Source organism: Coregonus clupeaformis, chromosome 11, assembly GCF_020615455.1.
Source record: "Coregonus clupeaformis isolate EN_2021a chromosome 11, ASM2061545v1, whole genome shotgun sequence".
Lineage (NCBI taxonomy): Eukaryota > Metazoa > Chordata > Actinopteri > Salmoniformes > Salmonidae > Coregonus > Coregonus clupeaformis.
In genome coordinates, this window is record NC_059202.1 from 3,551,360 (window position 1) to 3,563,873 (window position 12,514).

At 42.1% G+C, this 12,514-nt stretch overlaps 1 protein-coding gene across 2 annotated transcripts; it reads left to right on the forward strand.

The window, feature by feature from the left end:
* Positions 1-2,644: 2,644 nt before the first annotated feature.
* On the forward strand, positions 2,645-11,669 carry trabd (TraB domain containing). Of its 2 annotated transcripts, none has more exons than XM_041891108.1 (10): positions 2,645-2,709; positions 3,650-3,726; positions 4,090-4,159; positions 4,503-4,669; positions 6,681-6,821; positions 9,390-9,500; positions 9,717-9,856; positions 10,161-10,333; positions 10,726-10,822; positions 10,973-11,669. In XM_041891108.1, exons 2-10 carry the CDS (start codon positions 3,703-3,705, stop codon positions 11,151-11,153), a joined length of 1,104 nt encoding a protein of 367 aa, XP_041747042.1. In that variant the 5' UTR covers positions 2,645-2,709; positions 3,650-3,702; the 3' UTR covers positions 11,154-11,669. The 2 variants fall into 2 exon arrangements, with proteins under 2 accessions (XP_041747042.1, XP_041747041.1); XM_041891107.1 differs by having other exon boundaries at positions 2,645-2,685.
* Positions 11,670-12,514: the final 845 nt, after the last annotated feature.

Here is a 12,514-nt window from a genome sequence, read left to right on the forward strand (position 1 = left end):
AACTGCATATTTTAGAGTGGCCTTTTATTGTCCCCAGCACAAGGTGCACCTGTGTAATGATCATACTGTTTAATCAGCTTCTTGATATGCCACACCTGTCAGGTGGATGGATTATCTTGGCAAAGAAGAAATGTTCACTAACAGGGATGTAAACAAATTTGTGCACAAAATTTGAGAGAAATAAGCTTTTTGTGCGTATGGAAAAATTATGCTAACTTTTATTTCAGCTCATGAAACATGGGACCAACACTTTACATGTTGCGTTTATATTTTTGTTCAGTATAGAATTCCATAAAGACTGCTTCACCAACAGCTACAGTATGAAAAATGTATGCACTCACTAACTGTAAGTCGCTCTGGATAAGAGCGTCTGCTAAATGACTAAAATGTAAAAGAAATGTAAATGAGAACATGTTCATAAAACATTCATATTATTGCTTATTGTCCCTCTAGACAAGTATACTGAAAGCCAATGCAATACACTCTTTTAAAATCTGCACTGCAATATATGCAAAAGATCACATAATGTTGTTTGTGGCAATAATATATACGCGCATAAGTTGTAAAACATTTTACATACCATAAATCATCTGTAGACTGTATGTAGCCCTATCTTGGTTGTTGTGGTGTGCTTCACACATAAATGTTCCATTAGTTAATCAGTGTCATTTGACCACACAGAAGACAGAGAGAGGCAAAGTGAGAATGCACCTACCTTATAAAAGATTGGGCTCCTTAAAGGTGCAATATGCAACTTACGTTTTACCAGTTGCACATTTAGCCCAGAAGCAAAACAAAAAACAAATGGTTGCATTCGTTTAAGTTCCTCTTTAGTTTACAAACAAGTGCACAGGCAGTACTTTGGACTGGGAATGAAAGTTACAGATTGCACCTTTAATGGGTTCCTCTCACACCACTAGTGCACTTATTAGGTGAGGTTGGCTGATCCATTCACTAGGGAAGTCATAGGATGGATTTTCATGTGTAAACAAAAATGTCAAATTCAGAAACACCTTCACTTTAATTAATATAGGCAAGCATATGCATTATTGCCAACATTCAAGTTAAAACCTCCTTGCTATGGATCTACGAAATGTTTTCCAAACCTTCCACCTCTCAATGTCAGTGGAAGTGACTGTTTTTTTGACGATGATGATCCAGGCAAGGTAATTGTCCCTATGTGCCCTGATGACTCTGATAGTTACTCTGAACTGATGAGCTTTCAAGGTGCAGTGGTCTTTACGCCATCACTGCATTTCAACTGAAACCTGGACTCATTCGGGGAGAGTGCTGGACATTGCAGTCATCCCCAGCTCTTCTCGTGGAAGTTATGAAGAATAAGTGAAGTGATACGTAGATGTAGAAAGCATTGTACACAATAAAATGTACAGCATCTGAATGCTTTGCTTTTGACTGTCCTACCTTTTCACCATAGGCCTACGTTGCCACGTGCCACCACATTGAGAGCAACAACAGCACCCCATGTCCAATGCCACATCAGTAACACTTGGTTATTGTGGTGTCTCATTACTCACCAAAGACAATGCCCCCTGAAATTAACGAATGAAAACTAGAGTACTGTAGTTAGTAGAATTGTTATTAGGATATAATAGCACCTTTCACCAGGTATGATGCAGTAAACAAGGGGATATGTGCAGCAACCACGATCAACCGTATGTCTGAGCAATTGGTAACCTAAACTGAACAGTGATTGCAGAACAATCTACAGCACGCATGTATTCTGAATGAACATCTGAGGATTCCTCTATGCTGTGAATCTTTCATCTTGGGCAATAAAACATGTCTTTGTATAAAAGGGCCATATGATGTGCATGTAAAAAGGATTAGAAACCTTATAATATTACTATCTCACTGGTATGTGACGAGAAGAAGGCTTAGAACAATTATAATACAAATGTTGTGCTAACACGGTTTGTGACAATGCAAAGTTGACTTTCCAATGAGATAGATGTGTTGTTATGTTCACAGTCTAAAATGCACTAAATACATGGTTTGGGAAACTACCTGCCTGGGTAGTCTACCTAATAAGAAATTACAAACATTACATTAATTTCATGACCTGTGGCGCACTATCCCCTTGATGTACTCAGCACACTAATGCATTCAAAGGCACTTTAAATATGTAGCACAAGTTTATGAGTGTGAGCATGTTGATAGAGCAGTGCTCCTCCTCACACTTTTTCTGGTGACCTCAGATTGGGGAAAGAAACTGTTTTGTTCCTGGAGGCTTTGTCTGGGTAGATGCCCTTGGGCACAGATCTATCAACAGTCTATCCACCCCAAATCCTAGTCCCAGAAAAACAGGGGAAAGACACAAAACTGACTTCAAATCAGTGCAACTTGATCCCACTACTTCTTGAGGCAAGGTGGGTGGTGTTTCTGGTGATGGAGTCAAAAGTTGTCTGTGACTGTATGATGTAGTCTGAGTAATAAACTTTTTTTGTTAAAATAAAATTTGAACAAGAGTTCTTTGTATAAATGTTTCTGTAATTAATAGCATATGCATAGAAATATAATTATATGGCCTTTAGTTTACACAACAAAATTATAAGAACTACAAATCCATATTGCAACAACGCACTCAAATCTCAATTGAACTACAAGTACCAGCAGACAACGTTAACGGACGAGTCGAACACATCATTGACATTGGTCGAATTGCAGGTGAGAGCACAGGTTGGCTAGCTTGTAAGTTTTATTTTGTATTTATTGTATTAACATATAACATTGTAAACTGTAGTTATTATATTTTGATTACACATTGATATAACCTTGTTTACCAAGTAGTTAGCAGCAGTTAGCCAACTAACCGATATGCCAGCTGTTAGTTAGCTAGCTAACAGTCAGCTAGCTAGTCGTTGAGCAGTAAGCTATCTAATTTGGGCCAACTTGCTAACATTAGCTAACTTAATGAATAATGTTAGCTAATTAGCTAGTTTGGCTAGCTAGCTAGATAATATGTGGAAACGAAGGGAATGTTAGCTAAGCGTGTCCATTTTTGTCTCTAGCTAGCAGGTTTGACAGCTTTAGCTAGCTAGCTAACGTGACTTGGTAGCATGTGGTTAGCTAACTAGCAAGATAGCTAGCTAGCTATGTCAACACACTTGTGTGGAGATGATGTAATCGTGTTGAAGTACGCAGCTACATGCAGCAGGAGAGCGTTTAGCCAAGACCGGGCTCTAAAAAGGGACCACTAAGCTAACGTTAGGCAGTTTGCTCATGATATTTGGCTATATACTATAACGTTACTGTCACAGTAAAACCTGTCTCACAAATTGTCTTAGCTACTAGAATTAGCTACCTGTGACAGGTAACGTTAGCTAACCGGTTTTATTTTCCAACTATGTCGCCATACATGTTGATGGTAGCTAGCTAGTAACTAGTGAGAATGGGTTGTTTGTTTATGGTTTGGTAGACTGCACATATAACGTTATCTAGCTAGCAAACGTCAGCAATTGGGGAACTTGAACTGGGGCCTGGGGCTTTAGCTAAGTCACAAAATAAGCAACACAGCTGACAGCATTGCAGAGAAAAGCAATTATGGTCAACAAACCTACTTGATGAATTTGGCTAAATGCATTAATACATTTGACCATACTCTTTCCTCCTGTTTTGCTTTCCATTTCAGTAAGGAGAGTGAGACATCGCTTTAGTTTTTGCCCAGCTCTCAAAGGTTAAATAATGGACCAAGACAACAACTCAGAGGTCAGTTTGGGGACTGCTGGACATGGCTCACTGCAAAATGCTTTGACAGCTGTTATTTTGATAATTTAAAAAAGGCACACAGTACAGCGTCACACACGTCTGTTATGGTCCATACAGCTGTGATCTTTGAAGTACACAGCTCTATGCTGATCATAATACATTAGGCAAAACAAACAAACATTCTTAGAATTTTGTCCTGCTCTTGTACTTAGCCTAGATATTAATCGCCTAAGAATCAGTGTCGCAATAAATCTGTCTACTAAGCCCTTGAGCACATTGACCAAAAAATGTGTAGACATTTAAAGTTTTAGAATTACTATATCTGACTTAATGACTACATATGCTTTTTGACTTTTTTTTTAGGATGAGTTGGTAGGTCCCTCTGAAGATGCGTCTGAAGATGAGTCACTGCCTAGTCGTCCCCCTGGACTCTGTGAGCGCCCTTATTTACCTAAAATCTATTTCCTGTCCTCTCCCTCTGCTTGTCACCAAAAGCTCATATTGTTTCACAATGCCCATGTGAGAGAAAAAGGGGAACTGTCCTTTACTGTTCTAACTTGTTTGTGTTCTTTATTTCAGTAGGCTACAACATGTACCCTACCCAAATCTGACAATCACTTTCCTTTGGCATATCGAAGTATGTTGTCTTTCCTGCCATCCAATTCAGTGATGCAGGAACTAAAGGTTCTTTCCATTCTTGTTTTTCTCTTTCTCTCTTACTTGCTCTATTTCTCTCCCCCTCCCCTTCCACCTCTCCCTGGCTGGTTCCTCCATAGCGGACTCTGAGGCGGTGGAGCTGCTATGGCAGGTGCGTGCCCAGCGGCGCCAGTCCTCCCCAGAACTCCCTGAGACAGTCACCCGGCTGACTGCCCCAGACGGCAGCCTGCTCTACTTGGTAGGCACCGCCCACTTCAGTGACAGCAGCAAGAAGGACGTGGCCACGGTGAGCACAACAAATCTGACATGCAAGCATTAAGGGCTGTTTTCCTTGACACAGATTAACCTAGCCAGTTACTAAAAAGTATGCTGAATGAGGAATCTCCATTCAAATACATTTTTGAACGAGGCGTATAATCTGTGTCTGGGAAACCGGCCTTAAATGATTGTCATGGGTCTATATCTCCTGGATTGGCCTCTTGAGTTCGTTCAGCGAAATCCATTCTATTGTCAGTCTTGTACAGTGGGGAAAAAAAGTATTTAGTCAGCCACCAATTGTGCAAGTTCTCCCACTTAAAAAGATGAGAGAGGCCTGTAATTTTCATCATAGGTACACGTCAACTATGACAGACAAAATGAGAAAAAAAAATCCAGAAAATCACATTGTAGGATTTTTAATGAATTTTTTTGCAAATTATGGTGGAAAATAAGTATTTGGTCACCTACAAACAAGCAAGATTTCTGGCTCTCACAGACCTGTAACTTCTTCTTTAAGAGGCTCCTCTGTCCTCCACTCGTTACCTGTATTAATGGCACCTGTTTGAACTTGTTATCAGTATAAAAGACACCTGTCCACAACCTCAAACAGTCACACTCCAAACTCCACTATGGCCAAGACCAAAGAGCTGTCAAAGGACACCAGAAACAAAATTGTAGTCCTGCACCAGGCTGGGAAGACTGAATCTGCAATAGGTAAGCAGCTTGGTTTGAAGAAATCAACTGTGGGAGCAATTATTAGGAAATGGAAGACATACAAGACCACTGATAATCTCCCACGATCTGGGGGCTCCACGCAAGATCTCACCCCGTGGGGTCAAAATGATCACAAGAACGGTGAGCAAAAATCCCAGAACCACACGGGGGGACCTAGTGAATGACCTGCAGAGAGCTGGGACCAAAGTAACAAAGCCTACCATCAGTAACACACTACGCCGCCAGGGACTCAAATCCTGCAGTGGCAGACGTGTCCCCCTGCTTAAGCCAGTACATGTCCAGGCCCGTCTGAAGTTTGCTAGAGTGCATTTGGATGATCCAGAAGAGGATTGGGAGAATGTCAGATGAAACCAAAATAGAACTTTTTGGTAAAAACTCAACTCGTCGTGTTTGGAGGACAAAGAATGCTGAGTTGAATCCAAAGAACACCATACCTACTGTGAAGCATTGGGGTGGAAACATCATGCTTTGGGGCTGTTTTTCTGCAAAGGGACCAGGACGACTGATCCGTGTAAAGGAAAGAATGAATGGGGCCATGTATCGTGAGATTTTGAGTGAAAACCTCCTTCCATCAGCAAGGGCATTGAAGATGAAACGTGGCTGGGTCTTTCAGCATGACAATGATCCCAAACACACCGCCCGGGCAACGAAGGAGTGGCTTCGTAAGAAGCATTTCAAGGTCCTGGAGTGGCCTAGCCAGTCTCCAGATCTCAGCCCCATAGAAAATCTTTGGAGGGAGTTGAAAGTCTGTGTTGCCCAGCGACAGCCCCAAAACATCACTGCTCTAGAGGAGATCTGCATGGAGGAATGGGCCAAAATACCAGCAACAGTGTGTGAAAACCTTGTGAAGACTTACAGAAAACGTTTGACCTGTGTCATTGCCAACAAAGGGTATATAACAAAGTATTGAGAAACTTTTGTTATTGACCAAATACTTATTTTCCACCATAATTTGCAAATAAATTCATTAAAAATCCTACAATGTGATTTTCTGGATTTAATTTTCTCATTTTGTCTGTCATAGTTGACGTGTACCTATGATGAAAATTACAGGCCTCTCATCTTTTTAAGTGGGAGAACTTGCACAATTGGTGGCTGACTAAATACTTTTTTTCCCCACTGTACTTCTGCCTTTGGCTTTCTCTCTCTCTGACCGCCCTTTCTCCCCGCTCTCCCCTTCCTGTCCTCTCCCTCTACCCCCTTTCCCTGTTTTCCTCCTCTCCTTATCCTCCCACTCTCTCCTCCCCCTTTCTCCCCTGTCCCCCTTGCTTGCCTTCTTCTCCCCCCTCTCTTCCCTCCCTCAGACGATCCGTGCAGTGCAGCCAGACGTTGTGGTGGTGGAGCTGTGCCAGTACAGGGTGTCCATGCTGAAGATGGACGAGAAGACGCTGCTGAAGGAGGCCAAGGACATTAATCTGGACAAGGTCCAGCAGGCCATCAAACAGGTACGACTATGGGGAGGCTTGCACACACAGTGCATTCGGAAAGTATTCAGAACCCATTACTTTTTCCATAATTTGTTACGTTACAGGCTTATTCTAAAATGGATTACAAAAAACAGTTTTTTAGAACTTTTTGCAAATGTATATAAAAAAAAAAAGGAAATATCACATTTACATGTGTATTCAGACCCTTTACTCAGTACCTTATTCTAAAGTGGATTAAATTGTTTTTTCCCCCCCTCATCAATCTACACGCAATACCCCATAATGACAAAGCAAAAACAGTTTTTTATAAATGTTGGCAAATTTATAAAATACAAAAAATGGAAATATCACATTTACATAAGTATTCAGACCCTTTACTCAGTACTTTGTTGAAGTACCTTTGGCAGCGATTACAGCCTTGTGTCTTCTTGGGTATTGTTATGATGAGTTTCTAGTATTGAGAAGTGAGGATGCAAGAATTTACTTAGACATTCTGTGGAGATTTTACCAAGTATTTATTTGATCACGAGCTCGTGGGTTCATCTAACAAACGGACATAGCCTTGCCCCCATTGTCAGTTGAACTGCCCACACACACAAATCTCACAGCTTTTATACTCTTGGTTATCCTTCCTTTCACATACATCTGGCAACCATCATGGGCACTCCCTTTCTCTGTTGCTATTACCCTTTGCCCCAAGTCAGTATATCCTGTCCATCCATCATGCTATCCTAAACATCACTAATCTCCTTTGACATAAGGAATATAGACTCCATGGCCCCAAACCACTTATCTAGTAACTCTTCCCTGGTCCACACAATACTATGACATGACATAATTACAGGTATGATGCTACAAGCTTGGTCAGAGTCCTTTACGTGCCTTTTGGCAAACTCCAAGCGGGCTGTCATGTGCCTTTTTACTGAAGAGTGGCTTCCGTCTGGCCAGTCTACCATAAAGGCCTGATTGGTGGAGTGCTGCAGAGATGGTTGTCCTTCTGGAAAGTTCTCCCATCTCCACAGAGGAACTCTGGATTCTTGGTCACCTCCCGGATCAAAGCCCTTCTCCCTCGATTGCTCAGTTTGGCCGGGCGGCCAGCTCTAGGAAGAGTCTTGGTGGTTCTTAACTTCTTCCATTTAATAATGTTTGAAGCCACTGTGTTCTTGGGGACCTTCAATGTTGCAGAAATGTACTTGCAATTCCTTTGACCTCATGGCTTGGTTTTTGCTCTGACATGCACTGTCAACTGTGGGACCTTATATAGACAGGTGTGTGCCTTTCCAAATAATGTCCAATCAATTGAATTGACCACAGGTGGACTCCAATCAAGTTGTAGAAACATCTCAAGGATGATGAATTGAAACAGGATGCACCTGAGCTCAATTTCGAGTCTCATAGCAAAGGATCTGAATACTTATGTAAATGTGGTATTTGTTATTTATTTTTAATACATTTGCAAACATTTCTAAGAACTTGTTTTCGCTTTGTCATTATGGGGTATTGTGTGTAGATTGACAAGGATTTTTAAAAATGTAATCCATTTTAGAATAAGGCTGTAACGTAACTAAATATGGAAAAAGTCAAGGGGTCTGAATACTTTCTGAATGCACTGTGCATAGTATCGCCATAGTCCAACACAGAGAGAAAAGTACAACGAATCAACTATTTTCTAGCAGCAAAGGAAAAACAAGCTTTGTGCCGGTAATAAAACCCAATAATCAGCTTGGGTTTCCTGACAAGGTTCTCTACATGGGTGGTGAAGCTCAACTTCTCATCCACCCAAACTCACAGATATTTGTACATCTTCACTTGCTCTATAGAATGTCCTTCCAAGGTAGTAATTACATGATTTTCATAGTGTTTTGTATTGGAAAATACCATGCATTTTGTTTTAGAGGAATTCAGAACAAGCTTCAAATCGCCCAGATTCTGTTTTATAATGTTATAAGCTGTTTGAGCTTTTTGAAAAGCGAAAGTCAAACTGCTGCCACTTGAGTAAAGAACAGTGTCATCTGCATAAAAATGTACATCAGAGGGGTATACTACAAAGCAGGATCAACGAGTTAGCCAGCTAACTTGCCTAAATACTATTGAATAACTTTACATTATTTAGAAAGATATGCATGAAATGGGCATGGTCTAATTGACTCAACAACCAAAAATAGCTCTAAGTTTATCTCTCTTAATGATCCAGAAAATCAATATATATTTATGTTTGTTTATTGAAGTTATCTGGCTAACTCATTGAACCTGCTTTGTAGTATACTGTCTCAATGTCTCCCAATGTTGTTGATGTAGATAATAAACCTAAAATGTATCCTTGAGGCACAACTCTCTATGGTGTCCGATTTACAACCATCTGCCTTAATACACTGGGTTCCATTTGACAGGTAGTTCACAAACCACTCCAGAGCATGACCAGTAATCCCAATACACTTCAATTTCTGCACCAAGACAGTATGGTCCACAGTGTGAAACACCTTTGACAAGTCTATGTATACAGATACACAAGCCAGAACTGTAAGTTAATATCCTGTTTCTTTCTCCTCCCATCTGTCCTTCCCCCTCTTTATTATGTCATCACAGAATGGAGTGATGTCTGGCCTGATGCAGATCCTGCTGCTCAAAGTGTCGGCTCACATCACAGAGCAGCTGGGCATGGCTCCTGGAGGGGAGTTCAGGGAGGCCTTCAAACAGGTGAGACACTCACGCACTCACTAAAATAGGGTCACAGGTTTGTTCTCGCAGAAGGTGTCAGGTGAAGGTCACACATATACTTTCAAATACACACTAATGTTCTTATCTCACATAGCATAACATACTGAACTTAACACCCTCTTACATGTTACCCACTGTGTACAGTATTAGTAAGGTTCTATGTAAAGACCCTCCCTCTCTCTTCTCTCCACCCAGGCGGGCCGGGTGCCCTTCTGCAGGTTCCACCTGGGGGACCGGCCCATCCCGGTGACATTCAAGCGGGCCATCGCTGCTCTCAGTCTGTGGCAGAAAGCCAGACTGGCATGGGGCCTGTGCTTTCTGTCAGACCCCATCAGGTACACTAACCTGACAGTTACTACTCTCTAGTGTCTAGATTAAGTCCACAGCTTACTCCACTATACACTTCCTCTCAGTATTTCCTTTGGCTAGTATGTAGTAAGATTAGAGCAGAAATATTACTATTGTGGTACTGTATTTAGTAATATCCAATTTAATAATATATTTAATTTATATAGGGCTTAATTGATTTACCTGAATACAAATGATAAGTTATTGGGATTTAATTTGGGGAATTGGTTAAACCTAGTGGATAGAATGCTGTTGTGCTTTTGTTATTGTAATATGTTTGTTGTGTGTCAGTAAGGAGGATGTGGAGAAGTGCAAACAGAAGGACCTGCTGGAGCAGACAATGCTAGAGATGATCGGCGAGTTCCCCGCTCTCCACCAGACCATTGTGGCCGAGCGAGACATCTACCTCACACACACACTCCGCCAGGCCGCACACTGTGTGGAGGCGCCCCCCAATGCTCAGAGTGAGTATCGCAGCATCTCTGCCTGTTTCGCTTTACACCTGAGGAAGTCCACAGAAAAGTTTCTCCATTAGTGTCTGTTCACACTGCTCGTGGGAAAAACACTACCATATACGGTAATTGGTTGTAGTCTGCGCAAGATTGCAATTAAACCAATGAAAAGGCTTACTTTCTGGCATAGTTTTCCGTGAGCAGTTTGAATGGACCCTTACTCTGAAAGATGGCCGAGCTGGGTTATTGTGTCTGTGTTTTGCACACTGCCTATGATGGCAATTAAGTTTTACCTCAAACTCCTAATGTATCCATGCATAATAGATGGACTGTTACAGACCAATGTATTTTGGGAACATGGATGCCATTTCAGCTGGATCAATTTGCTCTGTTTCTTGTGACAGAAGTGCCTGCTGTGGTGGTGGGAGTGGTGGGAATGGGCCACGTCCCTGGCATCGAGAGGAACTGGGAGAAGGAGCTCAACATTCAGGAGATCATGAGGTGTGTGTGTGAGAGTGGGTCTTTCTTAGCAGTCTAGACCAAGTTATTAGTAATGTTTATAGAGCAGTAGAATCATTGTATTTCGGCATCTTCTAACTTTTATGAGTTAATATTGACCCTCTTTCTTTTGCTTTTCTGTGTGACTGTCAGTGTTGCGCCCCCGTCTCGTTTTGGCTGGATGTTACGCACGGTGCTGAAGGCTGGGGTGATAGGAGTTCTGGGATATGCCTGCTACCGTGCAGGAGGGGGCATGGGGAGAGCTCTTTTGTCCCTACCCGCTGTCCAATCACTACTGGACAACCTGCGACCACTGCCCCCAGCAGCGGCTTGACCCCGCCCCCTCTCCTATACCTGTGACATGAACGATCCCCTCTAATACGAAAACAATGCATCTACCACCAATGGCCTTATCGACAGGAGGAGGGGTTAGAGGTAAAGGTTCACCTCCTACCCTATGAACTTACATGGATGTAAGGGGTCCGAGGGCTTGAGCTGCCCTCCCTCTCTCTTTCTTCCTTCCTTCCTTCCTCTCCTCCTTGTCCCTGTGGAACACAGAACAGTACTGCCAAAGAAACCATGACAGTACCCTTATTCTTTTCTTTTTGTATATTTAAAAAGAAAAATGGCAACAGAAGGATTTTGGTAAGGTTTACAAATGTTTTTCCATTTATATTACATCTGCTATCCCCCACATTCCAATTGATGTAACATTGAAGTTGGAGATTTTGGTGCACATTGTCTTTGAGGTTTTTGAGATATTATTGCCCCAAGCGCATATATATATATATATGTATGTGTGCATTCGGAAAGTATTCAGACCCCTTGACTTTTTCCACATTTTGTTACGTTACAGCCTTATTCTAAAGTGGATGAAATTGTTTCAATCTACACACAATACCCCATAATGACAAAGCAAAAACAGGTTGTTATAAATTTTTGCAAATGTATAAAATACAAAAAATGAATATCACATTTACATAAGTATTCAGACCCTTTACTCAGTACTTTGTTGAAGGACCTTTGGCAGCGATTACAGCCTCGAGTCTTCTTGGGTATGATGCTACAAGCTTGGCATGCAAGTATTTGGGGAGTTTCTCCCGTTCTTCTCTGCAGATCCTCTCAAGCTCTGGAAGGTTGGATGGGGAGCATCGCTGCACAACAATTTTCATGTCTCTCCAGAGATGTTCGATCAGGTTCAAGTCCGGGCTCTGGCTGGGCCACTCAAGGATATTCAGAGACTTGTCCCAAAGCCACTCCTGCGTTGTCTTGGCTGTGTGCTTAGGGTCGTTGTTCTGTTGGAAGGTGAACCTTAGCCCCAGTCTGAGGTCCTGAGCACTCTGGAGCAGGTTTTCATCAAGGATCTCTCTGTACTTTGCTCTGTTCATCGTTCCCTCGATCCTGACTAGTCTCCCAGTCCCTGCCGCTGAAAAACATCCCCACAGCATGATGCTGCCACCACCATGCTTCACCGTAGGGATGGTGCCAGGTTTCCTCCAGACGTGACGCTTGGCATTCATGCCAAAGAGTTCAATCTTGGTTACATCAGACCAGAGAATCTTGTTTCTCATGGTCTGAGAGTCCTTTATGTGCCTTTTGGCAAACACAAAGCGGGCTGTCGTATGCCTTTTACTGAGGAGTGACTTCCGTCTGGCCACTCTACCATACAGGCCTGTTTGGTGGAGTGCTGCAGAG